Source organism: Bos indicus, chromosome 24 (assembly GCF_029378745.1).
Source record: "Bos indicus isolate NIAB-ARS_2022 breed Sahiwal x Tharparkar chromosome 24, NIAB-ARS_B.indTharparkar_mat_pri_1.0, whole genome shotgun sequence".
Lineage (NCBI taxonomy): Eukaryota > Metazoa > Chordata > Mammalia > Artiodactyla > Bovidae > Bos > Bos indicus.
The window spans coordinates 14,436,469-14,459,149 of NC_091783.1; the positions used below are offsets into that span (position 1 = coordinate 14,436,469).

At 38.8% G+C, this 22,681-nt stretch overlaps 1 protein-coding gene across 3 annotated transcripts in view; it reads right to left on the reverse strand.

The window, feature by feature from the left end:
- The window catches only part of PIK3C3 (phosphatidylinositol 3-kinase catalytic subunit type 3), a 165,356-nt gene that overhangs the window by 128,703 nt on the left and 13,972 nt on the right, over nucleotides 1-22,681 (reverse strand). For all 3 annotated transcript variants that reach the window (XR_011563770.1, XM_070778690.1, XM_070778689.1), the window contains exon 4: nucleotides 14,304-14,433. Coding sequence is in view for 2 of the 3 variants with exons in the window: in XM_070778690.1 (XP_070634791.1) it covers nucleotides 14,304-14,433 (130 nt within the window). In the remaining variant the exon portion in view is untranslated. The remainder of the gene's footprint in view (nucleotides 1-14,303; nucleotides 14,434-22,681) is intronic.

Here is a 22,681-nt window from a genome sequence, read left to right on the forward strand (position 1 = left end):
TCATTTTCACCATGAACTTTACCGAACAATGTATTCACCATTCTGTTCTACTACCTTCTGCCATTTTAAAAGCAACTTCATAACTCCATCTTCCCCAAACACCTTATCTTCATAAGCAAAGAACTGTTCCAAGTGCCCTTTCTATAGTCTTCCAGGGAACTGAAATTTTTCCACTAATAGAATTGTGTAAATACCAAAATAAATGGAAATCCAAAGATGAATACCACAGATGACTCAGAACTTCCCAGCCAAGCTTTAACAGTCTTTGTCTGTCATCAAAGAAACATACAATCTTGCAATATCCTGATGGGAGATTATGCATTTTCTGTTGACTAATTCTGACACTTTTTATAAAGGGCTGCCTTCAGTTGGTCAGACTGGGAGCAAAACTAATCGTTCGGTTTTCCAGATGGAGCTCATAATAGAGCACTCCCTTCCAATCCCACCATACACATAACATTACTTTCTTTGGACGAAGGCAGGTCTTTGGTGTGGTTGGTGGTGGTTCACTTCACTTGCCCCACGATCTCTTCTGTTCTACACTATTGTACAGTATCAATTTGTCATTGCTTATCACAATTTGTTTTAAAAACGAAACACTGTCATTACACTTCAGTAGAGAATAGCATATAAAATATAGTCAAGAAGGGTTTTTTTTTTTAATGCAAAAGTAAAATGTCAATGTGATTAACATGACCATGCTGATGCAGATGATTTTCAATGCTTGATATGGATATTTTCTGTGTGTTGGCTATCTTCTGAGTACAGGGTATCTCCCGTAGCATTGACTATATTCAAATAATGTCTCAATGTTATCGCAATCAACTTTAACTGGTCTAACTGACTTTGGAGAATCCTTTAGTGAGAAATTTGCAGCATGAAACACTGCAAACCACTTTTGACATGTTTGATCAGTCACAGCTCCTTCTCCATCCACTACACAATCTTTTTGTGTGTGTGTTTCAGTTGCATTTTTACTTTTCTTGAAAAACTAAAGCATAATAAGCTGAAAATGTTACTTTTTTCCCTTCATCTTCACTATTAAAATGGCTACACAAAAACTCACCAATTTTGAATAAAAGCTTTTTTTAAAAAAGAGATCAAATCAAGATGGTGTAGTTAAAGGAAGTATGCTCATCTCCTCCTGTGAGAGCCCAAAAATCCCAACTAGCTGTTGAACAACCATCAACAGAAGGACCCCGGAAATCACACACAAAAAGATACCCTATATTCCAAGAAAAAGGAGAAGCCACAATGAAATGGTAGGATCACAATAAAATCAAATCCTATACATACTGGGTGGGATCTAGTGGCTTACTGTTTCATAATTTAAAAAATTAAAAACCAGATAAAGGGACATGTTGCCAAAAGAAAACAAAAGTTTGCTTTCTTTTTTTTTTTTTTGCACACTGATATGACTGCTGTCACAATATAATCTAACAAAATTGTTCTGAATGAAGTTAAAGACAAGCAAGAGCCATCTTACAGAAAAAAACAAACAAACATTAAGGCCAACCAATTACATTTTTTCATTTCATACTCTGCCTCTTCTACCTTTCAACTTTAACATTCTTGATAATAATGAAATTCTCTCAGTTCAGTTCAGTTGCTCAGTCATGTCCAACTCCTTGCAATCCCACGGACTGCATCACACCAGGCTTCCCTGTCCTTCATCAATTCCCAGAGTTTGCTCAAACTCATGTCCATTGAGTCGGTGATGCCACCCAACCATCTCATCCTCTGCCGTCCCCTTCTCCTCCTGCCTTCAGTCTTTACCAGCATCAGGGTCCTTTCAAATAAGTCAGTTCTTCACATCAGGTGGCCAAAGTATTAAAGTTTCAGCTTCAGCATCAATCCTTACAATGAATATTCAGGACTGATTTCCTTTAGGATGGACTGGTTGGATCTCCTTGCAGTCTCTCAAGAGTCTTCTCCAACACCACAGTTCAAAAGCATCAATTCTTCAGTGCTCAGCTTTCTTTGTAGTCCAACTCTCACATCCATACATGATTACTGGAAAAGCCATAGCCTTGACTAGATGGACCTTTGTTGGCAAAGTAATGTCTCTACTTTTTAACATTCTCTACGCAAACTAATTCTTCACAACCCTAAATCTAAAACATGATACTGATACTTATCTTTAGAAAGGTATTTATAAAAAGGATTTAAAGACCTGATTTCAGGTCCTGGTAAAACAATTTTCTGTTTACTTGAATCATTAAAATACAGCACTTAACCTCTCTAAGCTTCCATCCTTTCAGGAGTTTAAAAACAATGTACATTTCATGAGGATAAAAACAGTGTATATTACAAAGCCAATCATTACACTTGTTAGATTCAAATGAAAGCAAAGCAAATAAGATCAAATAACAACAGCTAACATTTATGAGTGCTCAGTACTGTCTAGGAAGCACTACTACGAACAAGCTGGTGGAAGTGATGGCATCTGAGCAGAGCTATTTAAAATCCTAAGATGCTGTTAAAGTGCTACATTCAACATGTCAGCAAATTTGGGAAACTTAACAGTGGCCACAGGACTGGAAAAGGTCAGTGTCCATTCCAATCCCAAAGAAGGGCAATACCAAAGAAGGTTCAAACTAACACACGATTATGTTCATTTCACATGTCAGCAAGGTTATGCTTGAACTCTTTCAAACTAGGTTTCAGGAGTATGTGAACTGAGACCTTCCAGAGGTACAAGCTAGAATTCGAAAAGGCGGAGGAACTAGAGATCAAATTGCCAACATTCACTGGATTGTAGAAAAACCAAGGAAATTCCAGAAAAACATCTACTTCTGCTTCACTGACTACACTAAAGCCTTTGTGTGGATCACAACAAACTGTGGGAAATTCTTAGAGATGGGAGTACCGGACCATGTTACTTGTCTCCTGAGAAACCTATATATGCGGGTAAAAAAGCAACAGTTAAAACGAGACATGGAACAATGTACTGGTTCTAAACTGGCAATGGAGTACAACAGGCCATATAGTGAGTATCACTATGCTTATTTAACTTCTATGCAGAATGTGCTGTGTGCTTAGTCGCTCAGTCGTGTCCCACTCTTTGCAACCCCTTGGACTGTAGCCCGCCAGGCTCCCCTGTCCATGAGGATTCTCCTGGCAAGTATAGTGGAGTGGGCTGTCATGCCCTCCTTCAGGGGATCTTCCCAATCCAGGGATTGAACCCAGGTCTCCTGCATTGCAGGCAGATTCTTTATCATCTGAGCCACCAAGGAAGCCAAGCTGGATGAATCACATGCTGGTATTAAGATTGCCAGAAGAAATACCAACAACCTCAGATATGCAGGATGCCACCCTAATGGCAGAAAAGGAAGAACAACTGAAGAGCCTCTTGATAAATGTGAAAGAGGAGAGTGGAAAAGCAACAACTTTCAAAAAACTAAGATCATGGCATCCAGCATCACTCAGATCAGATCAGATCACATCAGTCGCCCAGTCGTGTCCGACTCTTTGCGACCCCATGAATTGCAGCACGCCAGGCCTCCCTATCCATCACCAACTCCCGGAATTCACTGAGACTCATGTCCATCGAGTCAGTGATGCCATCCAGCCATCTCATCCTCTGTCGTCCCCTTCTCCTCCCGCCCCCAATCCCTCCCAGCATCAGAGTCTTTTCCAATGAGTCAACTCTTCGCACGAGGTGGCCAAAGTACTGGAGTTTCAGCTTTAGCAGAATTCCTTCCAAAGAAATCCCAGGGCCGATCTCCTTCAGAATGGACTGGTTGGATCCCCTTGCAGTCCAAGGGACTCTTCAAGAGTCTTCTCCAACACCACAGTTCAAAAGCATCAATTCTTCGGCGCTCAGCCTTCTTCACAGTCCAACTCTCACATCCATACATGACCACAGGAAAAACCATAGCCTTGACTAGACGGACCTTTGTTGGCAAAGTAATATCTCTGCTTTTGAATATGCTATCTAGGTTGGTCTTAATGGCAAACCGAGGAAAAGTAGAAACAGTGATAGACTTTATTTTCTTGTGCTCCAAAATCACTGCGGAAGGTGACTGTAGCCATGAAATTAAAAGACACTTGCTCCTTGGAAAAAAAGCTATGACAAACCTAGATAGCACATTAAAAAGCAGAGATACCACTTTTCTGACAAAAGGCTGTATAGTCAAAGCTATGGTTTTTCTGGGATTCCCTGGGGGCTCAGACCGTAGAGAATCCTCCTGCAATCCCGGGAGACATGGGTTCAAACCTTGGGTCAGGAAGATTCTCTGAAGAAGGGAATGGCCACCCACTTCGGTATTCTTGCCTGGAAAATTCCATGTGCAGAGAAGCCTGGAGGGCTACAGTCTCTGTGGTCAGAAAGAGTCAGATGTGACTAAGTGACTAACACACTTAGTTTTTCCAGTAGTCATGTACAGATGCGAGAGTTGGACCATAAAGAAGGCTGAGTGACCATGAATTGATGCTTTTGAACTGTAGTGCTGGAGAAGACTTTTTGGCATCCCTTGGACTGCAAGGAGATCAAACCAGTCAATCCTAAAGGAAATCAACCCTGAATATTCATCCGAAGGACTAATGCTAAAGCTGAAGTTTCAATAGTTTTGCCACTTGAGGCAAATAGTCGACTCACTGGAAAAGACCCTGAAGCTGGTAAAGATTGAGGGCAGGAGGAGAAGGGAGCAATAGAGGTAAGATGGTTGGATGGCATCACCAACTCAATGGACATGAGTTTGAGCAAACTCTGGGAAATAGTGAACAACAGGGAGGCCTGGCGTGCTGTAGTCCACAGGGTCGCAAAGTGTCAGACATGACTTAGCAACTGAACAACTGTCCCATAATATGTTAAATCCTTTAACTATTTATTTAACCTCATTTATATCTAGTCTTCATAGAAACTCAAAAAAGTAGATATAATAATTACTCCTATTCATAGATGAGGAATTCATGACTTCGTAAAGGTTAAGTAGCTATCCAATATCACAAGTGAACAAGACACAATTGGAATTTGAATGAAAAACAGTCTCCATTTTAGTTCCTGATCCACGCTAAAGGGTTTTAGAGCTATTAATGCTGTTTATACATGCAAGGTGATTATTACTATTTTAGTATTACTCAAAATGTCACTAATAATAACAGTTTCAACCTGGTAATCTAGTTCTTAAATCTCCAACATTTAGGAGTGCATCAGCAACAAGAAGTGATGATGGTGGCGCTAAAGAGGACTTGTCCACATACTTAAAATCTCAGTGAACTCCTCTAAATTCATACCTCAAGACAAGTACCCATTCAATGCAGTTCATTCTATGTAAAATATTTACTTTCAAGGGTAAATATTTCAGCAGGTCAATTAGTACTGTAAAATAATTTAAATAGTCTGAATTTCATTTCATAAAATTTTGTAACAAGAAAATTTCTTCGTTACCTTAATCTCAGTTGTAAAGGATTATTTTGTGATCATGATAATTAGTCAATGTTTATTGAAAACATACAGTATATTCAAGAAACTAGAGAAATGATGTCAAGAGAGAAAGAGGAAAAGAACTTTAAAGATTTCCTCAAACTGAGAGAAATATCTCACAAGCTTTCTAGCTCCTTCAGGGTCCTTCATGATTAAGAAATTAATAATCTCCTGAAGACTAATTTAATTTGCAACTTGCCTTGAAAAATGGTGTCCTGGGTAACAGGCACAAGTAGCATGGTTACCATAAAGATAATATGGTTGCTCACTATTAAAAATTATTAAATTGGCATTCAAGACCACTGCTGCTCAACAGAACTTGCTCAACAGAACTTTCAGCAATAATGGAAATATTCCCCTACCTGCACTGCCTACTAGGTAACCACTAGCCACATGTGGCTATTGAGCACTTGAAATGTGATTATGGTAACAAAGCAACTGATTTTAAATTTATTTAATTTTAATTAAGTTGCCATATGTGAATTGAGGCTATTATGACAGTACAGGTCTACATCATAAGGTTAAAAATAACCCCTTGAATTGATTGGCATGAACCTATGTTCAAGATACTAACTTTTTCTGGATGAAGTAAAATAAATCCAGTTCCTGCGGTTACAAACCTGAGTCTGATTCTGGACCCACAATTACCCCTTCAAGGCACTCGAGGGGTCAGCCTGACACATAACCACATCCTACCACGACTTCTCTGCAGCAGCACTCATCTGTACCCTCTCCCTAAGAGTGCCTACCCTATCTTGTCGCACAAAGCATTTTTCAAATAGTCCTTACTTTCTTTTGCCTCCTCTTAATCAAATTGACAGAAACTAAAGCACATTCCAAAGGCAACAAGCAGAGCTGCTAAAATGAAGACAGTGGAGATGGACGCTTTTATCTAAAGACATGAACTCAAATATAAATCAAACACTACAACTTAGTAGTCACATCCAAAACCCCAGGTGGATATGCATCCTAGCCATAAAACTCTTAAAATATGACAAGCTGAAAAATGGAGCTGAAAAATGGAGACCAAGTAACACCCACAATTATTAAAAGGTTGGCTCACAGACAACCAAAGGGTAATAAAATGCCCAAGAGTCTGGCCTTTTATTATTTTCACAAAGCAATTCTAACAGAAAGTTACTACACATTAATAAAAATTAATTGGGGAAATTTAGAGATGGGAAAGAGAAGACAATGAGGAAGATGAGGGAAAGAGTATATTTCAATACATTCACTATCTTCCTGTTCCCTACTAAGTCTAAGAAATTCAAGTTATACAAAGTAAGAACTAAACTGAAGACTATTGAGTTGTTTCCTTTTCTTACACTCAATTTTTCCTCAAACGAAAATTAGGCATGTTCAAAAAATGATGTAAAATCATTAAAAGTTAACTCCACAAAAACTATTCCAGGAGTATTTAAACTCTTAAAAAATGTTAAACCTAGATATCAGGCTTTTAAACTTCAATTATTCAAATTGCAGTTATAATTTACTTTCAGATCTATCAATAAGAATTAGAATATTTAGTACAGCTTGAGTTTGAGGTTCTTTGCTTAGTAATTATATAACACTGTCTTTTCACAGGCCATTTAAAAAGTTCATCTTCATTTCCCAGCTCTCTTATCCTATTAATTGGAAGCAGCCAAGACTAAAGCAGTTCCTTAACTGAATAAACTCTCTTAATCTGTAGTTTGAAAACTGTCACTTTGCTATTTATTTTGGCTTACAGGATGCATGGAAACTACACTTTAAGATACACTGTGTATTATTTAATAATAATACACTGTTTATTTAATAATACACAGTGTATTATTAAGATTAATACACACCATTTTATGTTTAAGCTGATCAACAGGAAGGTAGCAGAGAGCAATGAGAGGCGGTCCCTTCAACTAACCATCCAAGAGCCCCATAACCTCACCAAGCAATTTACCAGTCCCGCCCCTGATACGCCCACCAGTACTCCAAAAATAGTCAGGAAACTTTAAACCCCCCCCCCACCGGCCCTACTGTCAGGACTTTCCCTACCCTAGCACACTGACACACCCCTAACTATCCAGTACTAAGGTAACCTTTGGTGGCCATTGGACTTTAACTGCTCATAAATATTCCTTGAAAACATACATCTAATTGTAACAGACTGAATTATGTGAAGGACATGCGCAGTAGAGCATCCTTCCATATTACTATAACTTGCAGCAGTTACTCAACAAACTCCCTGGATTATGCAAATGATCCTGCCTTAAAAACTCTTGTACCCCAACCCTCCAGGGAAATTTGTCTCCCTTGACGGCCCTCTCTCATGAAGTGTTCTCTCTGTTCTTTGTGTGCACTTAGTCGGGTCCAACTCTTTGCAATTTGTTCTTTCTTTCCTTATTGTTAATAAACCTTCTTGCAATGGGGTAAGACCTTAAATTCTTTGCATCCCTACCAAGAGCCAAGGCCCCCAGGAGGAAGTCTCCAGATCCCTTCTGCTAACAAAGCCACCTTCTTAACAATTAGAAACAATCAGAGTAAATTCAGTGGCTGAAAAATCAAAGTACAATATGAAAGAAATCGTTCAGTTCTAACCACTTGAACATCATCTATTAGAATACTCATTTCTTTTCTTAAAATGATAGTGAGAAACAGAAGTATCTGTTCCTTTTACATGAAAATGGAAAAATGAGCACAGACATTCTTTCCCCAGGTTTTAAAAGTATATTGCACCACAGACAGTTTCAAAATATTTTGTAGATGAGAATGACAATCTAACAGGACAAACTTTTTAACGTGGAACCGGAAAACTGAGAGGAAGAGAGGAGGGAGAAAGAGCTACTGTGGCATAATTTAAAGAAAAAACACTACCAAAATACATTTTAAGTTCAGAGCATACCTAGTATCAAAGTGTACTCTCTTTGATAAGTTTAGAAATTAAGATCACAACAAATATCAAAGTATACTTTTTCTGGTAGAACAGAAAGGAAATATTCAGGAAGCCAGTCTGAAAAATTTAAGTCAAGAAACAGGCACTAATCAAACAACAACAAAAACAAAATCTAAGAGCATAGCCAGATCATTCGCTAAAGCAGATCCTAAACAATGCTTTACTCCAGGCATATGTTTTACAGAAAAAAAGGAATGGCATGAACAACAATGCCACAATTGGCAAACGATGACTGCATGTTTTTTCTTCTACTAAGGTGGAGAGAAAAAAATCCCCATTATTTGCTATGTCAGTCTTTTAGAATCATAGAATATGAACCGCTACACAGGAGTATAAAATGAAGTAGGGCAAAAGCTAACAGGGTTTCTCAAGAGAACAGACTGGTCATAGCAAACACTATTTCCAACAGCTCAAGAGAAGACTCTACACATGGACATCACCAGATGGTCAATACTGAAATCAGATTTATTGTGCTCTCTGCAGCCAATGATGGAGAAGCTCAATACAGTCAATAAAAACAAGGCCTGGAGCTGACTGTGACTCAGATCATGAGCTCCTTACTACAAAATTCAGGCTTAAACTGAAGAAAGTAGGGAAAACCATTAGGCCATTCTGGTATGATTGAAATCAAATCCCTTATGATTATATAATGGAAGTGACACACAGATGCAAGGAATTAGATCTGATAAAGTGAAGTAAAACTATGGATGGAGGTTTATAACACTGTACAGGAGGAGGTAACCAAAACCATCCCCAAGAAAAAGAAATGCAAGAAGGTAAAGTGGTTGTGTGAGAAGGCTTTACAAATAGCTGAGCAAAGAAGAGAAGCAAAAGGAAAGGGAGAAAGGGAAAGATACATTCAAATGAATGCAGAGTTCCAGAGAATAGCAAGGAGAATAAAAAGGCCTTTTTACAGGAACAATGTGAAGAAACAGAGAAAAACAGTAGAATGGCAAAGACTAGCCACCTCTTCAAGAAAATTGAGAGATATCAAGGGGAACATTTCATGCAAGGATGGGAATGATAAAGGACAGATACAGTAATGACCTAACAGAAGCAGAAGGGATTAAGAAAAGGTTGCAAGAATACACAGAAAAACTATACAGAAAGGGTCTTAATGACCCAGATAACCACGATGGTGTGGTCATTCACCTAGACCCAGACATCCTGGAGTGTGAAGTCAAAGAGGCTTTAGAAAGTATTATTACAAACAAACCTAGTGGAAGTGATGGGTACCTAGCTGAGCTATTTAAAATCCTAAAAGATGTTGCTGTGAAAGTGCTCCATATAATATGTCAGCAAATTTGTCATACAATATGTCATACAAAACTCAGCTGTGGCCACAGGACTGGAAAAGGTCATTTTTCATTCCAATCCCAGGGAAGGGCAAAGCCAAACAATGTTCAAACTACCATACAACTGCACTCATTTCACATGCTAACAAGGTTATGCTCAAAATGCTTCAGGCTTGGCTTCAGCAGTTCATGAACCAAGAACTTCCAGATGAACAAGCTGGATTTAGGAAAGGGAGAGGATCTAGAGAGCAAAATGTCAACATTTGTTGGATCATGAGAAAGCAAGGGAATTCCAGAAAAACATATATTTCTGCTTCACTGACTACGCTAAAGCCTTTCACTGTGTGGATCACAATGAACTATGGAAAATTCTTAAAGAGATGGGAGTATCAGACCATCCTACCTATCTCCTGATAAACCTGTATGTGGGTCAAGAAGCAACAGTTAGAACTGAACATGGAACAACAGACTGCTTCAATACTGGGAAAGAAGTACAACAAGGCTGTATATTGTCACCTTGCTTATATAACTTATATGCAGAGTACATCATGTGAAATGTGGGGCTGGATGAATCACAAGCTGGAATCAAGAGTGCTAGGAGAAATATCAACAACTTCAGAAATTCAGATGATAACACTAAGGGCAGAAAGGGAAGAGGAACTAAAGAGCCTCTTGATAAGGGTTAAAGAGAAGAATGAAAAACCTGGCTTAAAACTCAACATTCAAAAAACTAGGATCATGATTTCCAGTTCCATCACTTTATAGCAAATAAAAAACGAAAAAGTGGAAGCAGTGACAGATTTTATTTTCCTGGGCTCCAAAATCACTGCAGAGACTGCAGCCATGAAATTAAAAGGAAGGAAAACTATAACAAACCTAAATAGTGTATTAAAAAGCAGAAATATCACTTTGTCAAAGACAAAGGTATGCATATAGTCAAAGCAATGTTTTTTCCAGTGTCATGTGCAGATGTGAGAGTTGGACCATAAAGAAGGCTGAGCACCAAAGAATTAATACTTTCCAACTGTGGTGCTGGAAAAGACAACTGAAAGTTTCCTGGACTGCAAAGAGATCATCAAACCTGTCATTCTGAAGGAAATTAACCCTAAATATTCTTTGGTAAGACTGATGCTGAAGCTGAAGCTCCAATACTCTGGCCAACTGAGGTGAAGAGTTGACTCACTGGAAAAGACCCTGATGCTGGGAAAGATTGAAGGCAAAGGAGAAGGGGGCGGGAAAAGGTGAGATGGTTAGATAGCATCATCGACTCAATGGACATGAATTTGAGCAAACTCCAAATCAGGAAAGGAGTACGTCAAGGCTGCATACCGTCAACCTGCTTATTTAACTTATGTGCAAAGTACATCATACAAAATGCCAGGCTGGATGAAGCACAAGCTGGAATCAAGATTGCCGGGAGAAATATCAATAACCTCAGATATGCAGATAACACCACCCTTATGGCAGAAAGTAAAGAAGAACTAAAGAGGTTCTTGATGAAAGTCAAAGAGGAGAATGAAAAAGTTGGCTTAAAACTCAATATTCAGAAACCTAAGATCATGGCATTCAGTCCCATCACTTCATGGCAAATAGATGGGGAAATAATAGAAACAGTGAGAGACTTTATTTTCTTGGGCTCCAAAATCACTGCAGATGGTGAGTGCAGCCAAGAAATTAAAAGATGCTTGCTCCTTGGAAGAAAAGTTATGACCAACCTGGACAGCATATTAAAAACAGAGACATTACTTTGCCAACAAAAGTCCGTCTAGTCAAAGCTATGATCTTTCCAGTAGTCATGTATGGATGTGAGTTGGACTATAAAGAAAGCTGAGGGCCAAAGAATTGATGCTTTTGAATTGTGGTGTTGAAGAAGACTCTTGATGGACTGAAAGGAGATCCAACCAGTCCATCCTAAAGGAAATCAGTCCTGATTATTCATTGGAAGGACTGATGCTGAAGCTGAAACTCCAATACTTTGGCCACCTGATGCAAAGAACTGACTCAATGGAAAAGACCCTGATGCTAGGAAAGATTGAAGGCAGGAGGAGAAGGGGATGACAGAGAATGAGATGGTTGGATGGCATCACCAACTTGATGGACATGAGTTTGAGCAAGCTCCAGGACTTGGTGATGGACAGGGAAGCCTGGCATGCTTCAGTCCATGGGATCGCAAGGAGCTGGACACGACTGAGAGACTGAACTGAACCAGGAGATACTGGAGAACAGAAGAGCCTGGAATGCTGCTATCTATGTGGTGAGAAGGGGATGACAGAGGATTAGATGGCTGGATGGCATCACTGACTCGATGGACATGAGTCTCAGTGAACTCCGGGAGTTGGTGATGGACAGGGAGGCCTGGCGTGCTGCGATTCATGGGGTCGCAAAGAGTCGGACACAACTGAGCGACTGATCTGATCTGATCTGATGTGGTGGCAAAGAGTCAGACACAACTTAGCGACTGAACAACAGCAACACAACAGCAACAACAATAATAATATATATAATAAAAGCATAAAGTGGTTTTACGTTCATCTTTGCTGTAAGGATGTTTTAAGAGTTTATATGATCCTCCTCTTCTATGAATCAAAGATGTCAACTATAATACAAGTTATGACAGAAATTTTGAAATTTTACATGTTCTTTTATATTTATTGGTATTTATGATACTTGTTGATATTTATTTGTAAGGTTGGTTACCTTAAATTTACTAAAAGTAAAATTTTCATTGCAATTATTAAATCGTGAAAAGCAAAATTTCTACTATAATCATTCAATTAAAGTCATAATTTAAAAAAATAAATAAAAAATAATTGGGAAAAGAATTAGGAACATATGAATAGAAGCCTATAATTTTTTTAATATGAAAGAAACAAAGTGGATGCACTGTGCAACTACATAGCTTTATATTTCTTGACTCAGCCATTTCTCCTCAAATTCAGCATTTTGTTATTACATGAATCATAATATTCATTCTCATAATGAATGCTGTTCTTAAAGACAATTTAAGGTTTTCCTGAATTTGAGATACAAGCTTATAGCTTATTAATGAGGTGATTCTGATACAATTTCTATTATTCACAGTTTATAAAATTCAGAGAGTAGCTTCAATAAAATAGCATCACTAAGATAAATTCTTAAAGAGAAAGTATACATATGAAAAGTGTAAGAGGTTTCCTATATTACATGTAAGAATGTCAACAAAATCTCACAATGAGTAGCTGAACTGAAAGCTAAGTTTTATTTATTATGGAGGGGAATAGTACTTATGGAGGACAACAGCAATTTGGTCAAAATGCTTATTAAGAAGCTCTGATACAATTTCTCCATAAAAGAGACATAGAAAAAGACAGAATAAACTTGAAAAAAATTACATTGAAGCATAAAGCTTAGACACTCCAAGTGCTTATTCTTTATAATTAGGATTTCTTCCACATGTAGATTGAGGCAACAAGTTGTAAAATGTTTGGCACCAAAACTTTCACCAGACATTATAGTCATCCATAACTAATAAGATCAGAAAGGAAAACCACATGTAAAAATTAAAGTCTCATCTCTTAACTAAAGAACTGTAAAAGGATATTTAAACAATATCTAACATAGTACTTTTTTTTTTGCCTTACAATATTATGTTTCACACGTACAGCAAAGTGATTCGAACAGAACGTGTTTGTGTACACTTTTTCCAATTATTGTCCAACACAGGTTATAACAAGATACTGATCACTTCTTCCAATTATTTTCCACTACAGGTTATTACAGGATATTGAATATAGTTCCCTGTACTGTTTGCAGCAATAGAGACACAGATGTAGAGTACGAACATGCAGACACAGCCGGGGAAGGAGAGTGGGACGAACTGAGAAAGCAGCGCGGACGTGACACACCACCATGTGTAAAACAGACGGCTGGTGGGAAGCTAGTAAGTAACACAGTACTTTCTGAACAGATATTCACAAAATAAGTTAAACTGTTGTGATTTAAAAAAAGAATTTAACTTAAAAATACAAAAGCTAAAGGAAAACACTTCATTAACACAATTCTGAAAGAAAAAGGTAATAACTCAGTTTACAAAAAGAGGAGTATGGTGGAGTGAGGGCAATTTAAACTAGCTAGTATAAGAAATTTTCATTTTCAAACAGTATAAGAATCTCCAGCATGTAATAACACATGCATCTTTCAGATTATGTGACCAAAAAAGGGAGGTGATCGTCCTGAAAGTATCACCAAAAGCTCTGTTTTCAAATCCATTGGAGTTTCAGACACAAAAAGCAATATATTACATGATTCTCTTTACATGAAATATCCAATACTGGAAAATCCACAGAGATAGACAGTAGATTAGTAGTTGCTAGGGGCTGGAGAGAGGAGGGAACAAGGAATGACTGCTAATGGGTACATGGTTACATTTTTGATAAAAATGGTCTAAAGGTAGAATGGTAATGAATGCACAACTCTGTGAATTCACTAAAAAACAATCACTGAACAGTACACTTTCCAAGCGTGAACTTTATGGTACATGAATTATATTTCAATAAAACTATTATTAAAAGATTGAATTTAAATTAAAAAGTAACCTCACAGAATTCATAATGTCAATTTATACAACAGATTATCATTTAAAGCTTTCCACCTGTTTCAGTAATTTCTTTTTTACCTTGGCAAGGCGACTCATCTGATCCTCTGAGAGAGTACTGCTTGTTCTGCCAGGAGTTTTGGTGGGTTCTGATCCATCTGCTTCCACGTTAGGCCAGACTTTCAAGTCATGCATCCCTTGGCGAAACATGCTAGGCAAAAAGAATGTTCAGGACAGAATTAATTTAGTTCATTATGGGAAATTTTAGATTTCTAAATAGAAACAATTCCAGCAAGCCTCCAGTGGAATATAAAGCAATTAACCAAGCAACTGAATCCACGTAGCACTGTTTTTCACATACTTCTTTTTTCCTTCAAGCAGTTAGAACTATTATAGATATTCCAAAGGTAGAGTGCAAAAAGAGAAGCATCAGGAATAGGCTACACACACTTCATCACTTCAGTGGAGACCTTAGAAACAGAAACCAAATTTCTACCCAGAGAGAGAATGTCACATTTACATCAAATCGAAACTAAAATTAAAATAATTACATAACTTGCCACTTTAAGTGACAATTCAGCAGAGTATTAATAGACAGTGGTGTTGAACAGCTGGGATTTGGATCCCTGCTGTGCCAAATGTTACTTACAAGACTTTTGGTAAACTATTTAACATCTCTGTGTTAGCTTCCTCATCTATAAAATGAGACTATAAAGAGTAACTGTGTCTCACACAGTTAGAAATATTAAATAAACCAGTACAAGTAACAAGTACTTAGAATAGTGCCTATCATATAATACGAACTCAATAAATAAAAGCTACTATTTTCCTTTTCGCTGGGTAGAGGCTTATTTTTCTCCTGTCTTCTTTTGCATAAGAGAGATGTCTAAAAGGGAATACAATACTGCATTCAAACAAGAAAAAATGCCCATGTCTACAAATCAGAAATTTAACATATCGTCAGAATTCAGACTGAGCTGGATGATCCTACTTTAAAGTGAAAGACTGTATCACTTTGTCACGCTTTTGCGTCCTTCAAAAGCTATCAAAGAGGAGTCGGGATGGCAGAAGAGAAGGACGTGGAATTCATGTCTCCTCACCAGGACATCAAGACTATATCTACAAATGGAACAATTCTCACACAGAGTACCTACTGAACAGTAGAAGAAGACTCTGAACACCTAAAAGGACAAGAAAAATCCCCTCAGAGTGGGGTAGGAAAAAAGAAAGGAAAAAAAAAAAAGAATCATAAAAGGGACCAGCAACCCTGGGGGGAAGCTGAAGGTAAGAAGAGGTTCTTGCAATCAGAAAATCCCCTCATGGTGGGGAAATCTGCGGGGACAGAAAGGGACCTTCGGAGGATCAAAGAACACGGTGGACCATCTGTGAAAGGCAGGACAAAGTAAGAACTGTGCACACGGTCTGTACTGCAGCCTTGCCAGCCCAGCCTGAGTCACGTGTCTTCTGTCAAGAGGAGGGCTGGATGCTGGAAAGTGGGGTTTGGAAATGGACCCAGGAAGGGGACAGCTGGTAGCTGTGAAGAGAGCCTGAATGGACAGCAGTAAGGAGTTCAACAACTGAGAAAGTCTGCAGAAGAAGGCCAGGACACCACAGAAGCAAGGCACCACTGCTGGGTGGTGAGCAACAGGCGGGGCTGTCATTTTAATCCCCATCCCCACCCACCCGCTTCAGCCTGTACAAGCACTGGGAGGTGCACTCATCTGAGTAGGCTCACCCTCCACACACACCTCAAGCCAAGGTCTCCTCTGCCAGGATAGGCTCCAGCATCCTGAGCATCGTCCATCCCAAAGCCTCCTTCAAAATCAGCCCTGGGTGCCACTGACCAAGACAGGATTTTGCCAGTGCTGGTGGGGGCTGAGAGAACTGAATACAAAAATGTGGGGCTAAGAGCACAAAGGTGAAGGAATTCCAGCTGAGCTACTTCAAATCCTAAAAGATGATGCTGTTAAAGTGCTGCACTTAATATACCACCAAATTTGGTAAACTCAGCAGTGGCCATAGGACTGGCAAAGGTCAGTTCTCATTTCAAACTCAAAGAAAGGCGATATCAAAGAATGTTCAACCTACCGGACAACTGCATTCATTTCACATGCTAGCAAATTATGCTCAAAATTCTAGGCTTCAACAGTACATGAACAGAGAACTTCCAGATGTTCAAGCTGGATTTAGAAAAGGCAAAGAAATCAGAGATGAAATTGCCAACCTCTGATGAATCATGGCAAAAGCAAGAGAATTCCAGAAAAACATCTACTACTGCATCATTGACTACTTAAAGCCTTTGACTATGTAAATTACAACAAATTGTAGAAAAGTCTTAAAGAGATGGGAATACCAGACCACCTGACCTGTCTCCTGAGAAATCTGTATGCAGGTCAAGAACCAACAGTTAGAACACAACGTTGAAAAACAGACTGCTTCAAAATTGGGAAAGGAGTACGTCAAGGCTGTACTTGACAATATAGGTCAAGTACAATACAATATATGTCAACCTGCTTATTTAACTTATATGCAGAGTACATCAAGATAAATGCCAGGCTGGATGAAGCACATGCTGGAATTAAGACTGCCCGGAGAAATATCGATAACCTCAGATATGCAGATGACACCACCCTTAAGGCAGAAAGTGAAGAAGAACTAAACAGCCTCTTGATGAAAGTGAAAAAGAGTGAAAAAGCTGGCTTAAAACTCAACATTCAGAAAACTAAGATCATGGCATCTGGTCCCATCACTTCATGGCAAACAGATGGGGAAACAATGGAAACAGTGACGGACTTTATTTTCTTGGGCTTAAAAACTACTGCAGACGATGACTGCAACCATGAAATTAAAATATGCTTGCTCCTTGGAAGAAAACCTATGACAAACCTAGACAGCATATTAAAAAGCAGAGATATTACTTTGCTGACAAAGGTCCATATAGTCAAAGCTATGGTTTTTCCAGTAGTCATGTATGGATGTGAGAGTTGGACCACAAAGAAGGCTGTTGTTGTTATTCAATCACTCAGTCGTGTCCAACTCTTTGTGACCCCATGGACTGCAGCACTGAAGAATTGATATTTTCGAACTGTAGTGTTGGAGAACACTCTTGAGAGTCCCTTGGACAGCAAGGAGATCAAACCAGTCAATCCTAAAGGAAATCAACCCTGAATATTCATTGGAAGGACTGATGCTGAAGCTGAAGCTCCAGTAGTCTGGACACCTGATGTGAAGAGCTGACTCACTGGAAAAGACCCTGATGCAGAGCAAGATAGAAGGCAGGGGGAGAAGGGGACAACAGAAGACAAGAAGGTTGGATGCCATCATCGATTCAATGGACAAAAGTTTGAGCAAACTCTGGGAGACTGTGAAGGACAGGGAAGCCTGCTATGTTGCAGTCCATGGGGTCGCCAAGAGTCAGACACGACTGAACCAGAGAACGGATGTGGAGAGAGGACTGCTGTTGACCCTGAGAATACAAGAAAGAGAACAGGAGTGTGAGGCCCCGAGTGGAACGTCCCTAAAGGAAGTATGGTTTGCCTAGGAAATGAGGCACCACTGTTGACTGGCATGTGGAGTGGGGGGGTGGGGGGTGTCACTGTCCCCACATGCCAGCCCCTGCCTCCAGACACCTGGAGGGACTCCCACCAGAGTAAGCATGCCCCATTCTGTTACCCAACTGCCTGCCAATCTCCACCACCACAGGCAATTCACACACACCCCAGTGTGGCTGCACAGCCCTGTGGGCCTGAGTAAGTCTGCCTCAGTCAGCCACTGCTTTCGCTCCCTTTTGCATGGGTGTAGAACAGATGCCAGAAGGGGGTTTACATGCAGAGCTGGGGCCAACACCAAAGCTGAGCCTCAGGGGCTGTGCAACTAAGTTAGAGGAATGAAATCTCCAGGTAGCTGGACAAGCCTCAGACTAAATCCCTGCGATCGGTTTGGTAAACCCTGCATCTGTGGGATATCTGAATAGACGAGTGTCCCACAACTGACAAGAGTCTAGCTTTAGCAGCAGTGGACTTTGAGAGAAAGTAGTACATGCAGAAGTTGGGCCAGGTCAGAGTCTGGGATGCAGCAAAAGCAGTTCTAAGACGAAAGTTTATAGCAATACAGTCTCATCTCAGGAAATAAGTAAAATCTCAAGTAAACCACCTTAATTTACACCTAAAGCAACTAGAGAAAGAACAAACAAAATCCAAAGTATAAGGAAAGAAATCATAATGATCAGAGCAGAAATAAATAAAATAAAGACAAAATAACAGAAAAGATCAATGAAACAAAAAGGTTTTTCTTTAAGAAGATGAACAAAAATCAATAAACCTTTAGCCAGACTCATCAAGAAAAAAGTGAGAGGACTCATATTTATAAAATTGGAAATGAAAAAAAGAGAAGCTACAACTGACACCGCAGAAATACCAAGAATCATAAGAGACTACTACAAACAACCATATGCTCCAAATATGGACAAACTGTCAGAAAGATAAAACCTTCCAAGGCTGAATCAGGAAGATACAGAAAATATGAGCAGGCCAATCACAAGTACTGACTGAAGCTGTGATTAAAAATATTCCAAAGGCCAGGGCCAGACGGCCTCACAGGGGAATTCTATCAAACACTTAGAGAAGAGCTAAGACGTATTCTTCTCAAACTCTTCCAAAACACTGCAGAGAGAAGAAAACTCCAAAGCTCATTCAATGAGGCCACCATCACCTGAATACCAAAACCAAACAAAGGTATCACAAAAAAAGAAAATTACAGGTCAGTATCTCTGATGAACATACATACACAAATCCTCAACAAAATACTAGTAAATAGAGTCCAACAGGACATTAAAAGGATCAGATGCCAGGATCAAGTATGATTTACTGCAACCTAGCCAACAAAGGTCCGTCTAGTCAAGGCTATGGTTTTTCCAGTGGTCATGTATGAAAGTGAGAGTTGGACTGTGAAGAAAGCTGAGTGCCAAAGAATTGATGCTTTTGAACTGTGGTGTTGGAGAAGACTCTTGAGAGTCCCTTGGACTGTAAGGAGATGCAACCAGTCCATCCTAAAGGAGATCAGTCCTGGGTGTTCATTGGAAGGACGGATGTTGAAGCTGAGACTCCAATACATTGGCCACCTGATGGGAAGAGATGACTCATTTAAAAAGACCCTGATGCTGGAAAAGATTGAGGGCAGAAAGAGAAGGGGACGACAGAGGATGAGATGGTTGGATGGCATCACCGACTCAATGGACATGAGTTTGGGTGAACTCCAGGAGTTGGTGATGGACAGGGAGGCCTGGAGTGCTGCAGTTCATGGGGTCTCAAAGAGTCGGACACAACTGAGCAACTGAACTGAACTGATTGCAGGGATGCAAGGATTCCTCAATATGTGCAAATTAACCAAAGTGATCCACCACATTAACAAAGTGAAGAATAAAAACCATGTAATCATTTCAATAGATGCAGAAAAAGCTTCTGACAAAATTCAACCCATTTATGGTAAAAACTCTCCAGAAAGTGGGCAAAGAAGGAATCTACCTCTATATAATAAATGCCATATATGACAAAGCTACATCAAATATAATTCTCACTGGTAAAAAACTGAAAGTATTTCCTCTAAGAACAAGACAAGGGTGTCCACTCTCACCACTTTTATTCAACACAGATTTGTAGTCCTAGCCACAATCATCAGAGAAGAAAAAGAAATAAAAGGAATCCAAACTGGAAAAGAAGTAAAACTGTCACTGTTTGCAGAAGACATAATACTGTACATAGAAAATCCTAAAGATGCCCTCAAAAAATGACTAGAGCTCATCAATAAATTTAGTAAAGTTGTAGGATACAAAATTAATACACAGAAATCTCTTGCATTTCTGTACATTAACAATGAAAGATTAGAAAGATATATTAAGGAAACAATTCCATTTACCACTGCAACAAAAAAAAATAAAATACCTAGGAATAAATCTACCCTGGAGGCCAAAGACTATATGCAGAAAACTGTTAAGATACTGATAAAAGAAATCAAAGATAACAAAAACAGATAGAGATATACTATGTTCCTGGATTACAAGACTCAATATTGTGAAAATGACTATACTACCCAAAGCAATTTACAGATTCAATGCAATTGCTATCAAATTACCAAAGACATTTTTCACAGATGAGAACAAACAATTTTACAGCTTATTTGGAAACACAAAGACCCTGAAGAGCGAAACAATCTTGAGAAAGAAAACTGAAGCTGGAGGAACAGTAAAAATAAATAAATATATAAAAATACAAAAAATAAAATCTAGACAGTAAATTAAAAAGCAGAGACATTACCAAAAAAAAAAAAAAGAAAAAGATGTATGGTACTGGCACAAAACAAGAGATCAGTGGAATAGGATAGAAAACCTAGAGATAAACCAGTGTATTTATGGTCACCTAACCTAAGACAAGGGAGGCAATACTATACAATGGACAAAAGACAATGTCTTCAATAAGTGTTGCTGAGAAAATTGGACAGCAGCATGTAAAAGAATGAAGTTAGAACACTACCTAACACTGTACACAAAAATAAACTCAAGTAGATTAAAGACCTAAATATAAGGCCAGATACTATAAAACTCTTAGAGGAAAACATAGGTAGAATACCCTTTGACAGAAATCATAGCAAGATCTTTTTGGACTCATCTCCTAGAGAACTGAAAAAAAAACCAAAAATAAACAAATGGGACCTAATTAAATTTAAAAGCTTTTACACAGCAAAGGAAATAAAAAACAAGATGAAAAAACAACCCTCAGAATGAGACAAAATATGTGTAAATGAAGCAACTGACAAAAGATTAATCTCCAGAATATACAAACTGCTCATGCTGCTCAATACCAAAAAAAAAAAAAAAAAAAAAACAGGGAAGGAAGACCTAAATAGACATTTCTCCAAAGAAGACATACAGGTAGTCAACAAACACAAGAAAAGATGCTCAACATCACTAATTACTAGAGAAATGCAAATTAAAACTACCATGAGGTATCATGTCACATTAGTCAGAATGGCCATCATCAAAAAATGTACCCTGGACAGGGTGTGGAGAAAAGAGAACCCTCTTGCACTGTTGGTGGGAATGTGAACTGATACAGCCATTATGGAGAATAAGATGGAGGTTCCTTAAAAATCTAAAAACAGAACTACCATATGAGCCAGCAGTCCCAGTACTGGGCATACCCAGAGAAAACCATGATTCAAAAAGATATATGTACCCCAGTGTTTACTGCAGCACTATTTACAACAGCCAGGACATGGAAACAGCCTAAATGTCCATCAACAGAAGAATGGACAAAGAAGATGGAATACAATGGAATATTAGTCATAAAAAGGAACAGAATTGTGTCATCTGCAGAGATGTGGATGGACCCAGAGACTGTCATACAGACTAAAGTAAATCAAAGAGAAAAACAAATATCATATCTCAATGAAGAATCAAGAAGAATGGTAAAGGTCTTATTTGCAAAGCAGAAACAGAGACATAGACATAGAGAACAAATGTATGGATACCAACAGGGAACGGGGTGGGGTAGGATGAATTGGGAGAGTGGCACTGACATATATTCACTACGATGTATAAATTAGGTAACTAATGAGAGCCTACTGCATGGAACAGGGAGCCTAACTTGGTGCTCTGTGGGGACCTATATGGGAAAGAAATACAAACAAGAGAGGATATGTGTATACGTATGGCTGATTTACTCTGCTATACAGCAGAAACTGATACAGCAGTGTAAAGCAACTAGCAATAAAAATGATAAATTTTTTTTTTACATAAGAAAACAAGCTACCAAGAAGACCCAGAGTAGAGGTTGAACAGACTCATAAAGGAGCTCTGGGTAACTTTTTAAAATGCACTGCACAGATAGTCTTCTGTTAGTGTGTTCTCTCTTAAGTGTTAATAAGGTCTTTCAAACATTATAAAGTCTATTCAAACTTACCCTCAAAGCTGAAAGGGCAAGTTGTCAATTGCAATGGAAAGACTAAGACTAAAAGTGTGTGTAGGTGAGCAGGCAAATCCAAAAACTTCTACATTAAATAATTTTCTTAACTAGGTACATATTGGATATATTGATACATTCTTACTATCTTTAAAAACACTGTATTTAACTGTATGTGTGATGTGCCTGTGTGTGTATGTGTGTTAGTTGCTTAGTCATGTCCCACTCTTCGCAACCCCATGGTCTGTCCATGGAACTTTCTAGGCAACAGTGCTGGAGTGAGTTGCCATTTTCTTCTCCAGGGGATCCTCCCAACCCAGGGATTGAACCGGGATCTCCTGAATTGCAGGCAGATTCTTTACTGTCTGAGCTACCATGGAAACCCTATTTAACAGTAAAGTGAAAGTCAGTCATGTCCGTCTCTTTTCGACCCCATGAACTATACAATCCATGGAATTCTCCAGGCCAGAATACTGGAGTGGGTAGCCTGTCCCTTCTCCAGCG